General features: G+C 35.4%; 1 protein-coding gene across 1 annotated transcript; it reads right to left on the bottom strand.

Annotated features, from left to right (window-relative positions):
* Window positions 1–573: 573 nt before the first annotated feature.
* On the bottom strand, window positions 574–2,100 carry EAH_00057550 (translocation protein sec62, putative; the record flags this gene model as incomplete). Its single annotated transcript, XM_013397413.1, has 6 exons — window positions 574–623; window positions 782–843; window positions 1,108–1,112; window positions 1,205–1,344; window positions 1,796–1,824; window positions 2,069–2,100. The coding sequence occupies 6 exons, from the start codon at window positions 2,098–2,100 to the stop codon at window positions 574–576; spliced, it is 318 nt and encodes a 105-aa protein (XP_013252867.1).
* Between the last annotated feature and the right edge of the window lie 379 nt (window positions 2,101–2,479).

Below are 2,479 nucleotides of genomic sequence, written 5' to 3'. Positions count from 1 at the left end.
TAAAACAAATTAAAACAAATAAAATAAATATCTTTACATCTATATAATAAAAATAAACAATACGAAGATGAAAATAAACAGCAAAAGAAGCAGAATATAAACAAATAAATAAATAAATAAATTAATTAATTAATTAATTTAATTAATTTAATTAGAATTAAACCGACGAGCTTCAAGCCTCATCCGCCCCCAGTCAAGAATATCTACAAACGATTGCCCAGCAAACGCTGCTACATCCGCAGCACTGTGCGTCTCCCCTAGATGATAAATTGTAGCTGAAAATAAATAAATAAATAAATATAAATATAAATAAATAAATATAAATATAAATAAATAAATATAAATATAAATAAATAAATTATAGAGAACGATATATTATTTAACTTAAAAAAAATCTGTCTTTCTAGGGCTGTGCGTCTTCATAAGATGATAAATTGAAGCTGGAAGCTAAAATAAATAAATAAATAATATAAATAAATAAATAAATATAAATATAAATAAATAAATATAAATATAAACAAAGCTCTTGCTCGGCCTAAATATAAATAAATAAATAATAAAAAGAGAGATTATTTAGTTTAAACGCGCAGGTCGTTGTCTTTCTACGGCTGTGCTTAGTGTAGCTGAAGATCCCACACCCTAAACCCTAAACCCTAAACCCTAAACCCTAAACCCTAAACACGAAATTCTAAACCCTTAACACGAAATTCTAAACCCTGGACCCTAAACCCCTAACCCTAAACCCTAAACCCTAAACCCTAAACCCTAAACCCTAACTCACCAGAAGAGTCAGCAATATGACTGCGATATACCAAACCCCTATCTTCAATTTCAAGGGCCAGGCTGGAAACATGCAGATACACTGCAACACAACACGCACGAGGGTTTAGGGTTTAGGGTTTAGCGGAGGGTTTAGGGTTTTGCGACAAATACAGAAGGAAGGGAGGCAAACCCTAAACCTAAACCCTCATAAACCCTAAACACTCCTAAACCCTAAACCCTAATAGAATAAACCCTAAACCCTAAAAACCCCTAAACCCTTATAAACCCTAATACACCCTTATAAACCCTTATAAACCCTTATAAACCCTCATAAACCATACTAACCCCTTCTGAACCCTAATAAACCCTTATAAACCCTAATAAACCCTTATAAACCCTCATAAACCCTTATAAACCCTCATAAACCCTTATAAACCCTCACCAAGACTGCTGCAACAACGCAAAAAAGCATAAAGTGCTGCCAGCGTTTGCTGCCTTCATAAACACAACAATAAAATTGATTTTCTTCGAAGTTTTGTTTAGCACTCATCTCTAAACGCTTCGGCCACTTGGGACGACGAACTGCACACAAACCCTAAACCCTAAACCCTAAACCCTAAACCCTAAACCCTAAACCCTAAACCCTTAAAAGGTTGGAACAATAAACCCTTGATGAAATGCTAAACCCTAAAGAATAAACACTAAACCCTAAACCCTAGGCAGCTTAAAACCTAAATTTCCTAAACCCTGAACCCTAAACCCTAAAACCCTAAAACCCTAAACCCTTGAAACCCTAAACAATTCCATACCCTAAACCCTAAACCCTAAACCATTTAAACCCTAGCAAGCCCTACACCATAAAAAACTCTAAACCCTAAACCCTAAACCCTAAACCCCAACCCGAAGGCTTACAGCGGCCGTTCTCTCCGACTTCGATGGCCCCATCGAGCTGCAGCGGAAAGAAAGCAAACCCTAAACCCTAAACCCTAAACCCTAAACCCTAAACCCTAAACCCTTGGTAAGCCCTTCATACCCCTGCAAGCCCTGTGAACACTATACACCCTAACATATCATAACAAACCGTAATAAACCCTTATAAGCCCTAATAAACCCTAATAACCCCTTGTAAACCCTAATAACCCCTAACAAACCCTACTAAACCCTGACAAACCCTCATAAACCCATATAAACCCTCATAAGCCCTAACACAAGCCGACGTAAACCCGTAAAGAAGAATAATAAATAGATAAACAAGAATAATAATAATAATAAATAATAATAATGATAATAATAATAATAAACTTACGGGTCTATACTCTGCTTTATATAGAAATCCATATTGAATGAGCTTAGCACAGAGGGCCTCAGCGTCTGCCTTCGTCTCAATCGGATTGTCGAGGGCATCCGCATGCTTACGATTAATTAACTCTTTATTATCTGTTAAAAATAATAATAAGTCTGCGCCTCTGCAGTACATTACAGAGCGACGTCCTACCTAAACATGTAATAAACAAATAAACAAACTAAATAAATTAATTAATTAATTAATTAATTAATTAATTAATTAATTAATTATTATTATTATCTAATTAACTCTTTATTATCGGCTTAAATAGTTTCATATATATGACTTTCTTGTAGTGCTGCTGCTGCTGCTGCTGCTCTTGCTTTTGCTGTTGCTGTTGCTGCTGCTGCTGCTGCTGCTGCTGCTGCTGTT

This window comes from Eimeria acervulina, genomic scaffold, assembly GCF_000499425.1.
Source record: "Eimeria acervulina Houghton genomic scaffold, Eah_scaff1248, whole genome shotgun sequence".
NCBI classification, from domain to species: Eukaryota; Apicomplexa; class Conoidasida; order Eucoccidiorida; family Eimeriidae; genus Eimeria; species Eimeria acervulina.
Note: the sequence above shows the minus strand (reverse complement) of the source record. Positions and strands in the feature narration are given on the sequence as shown.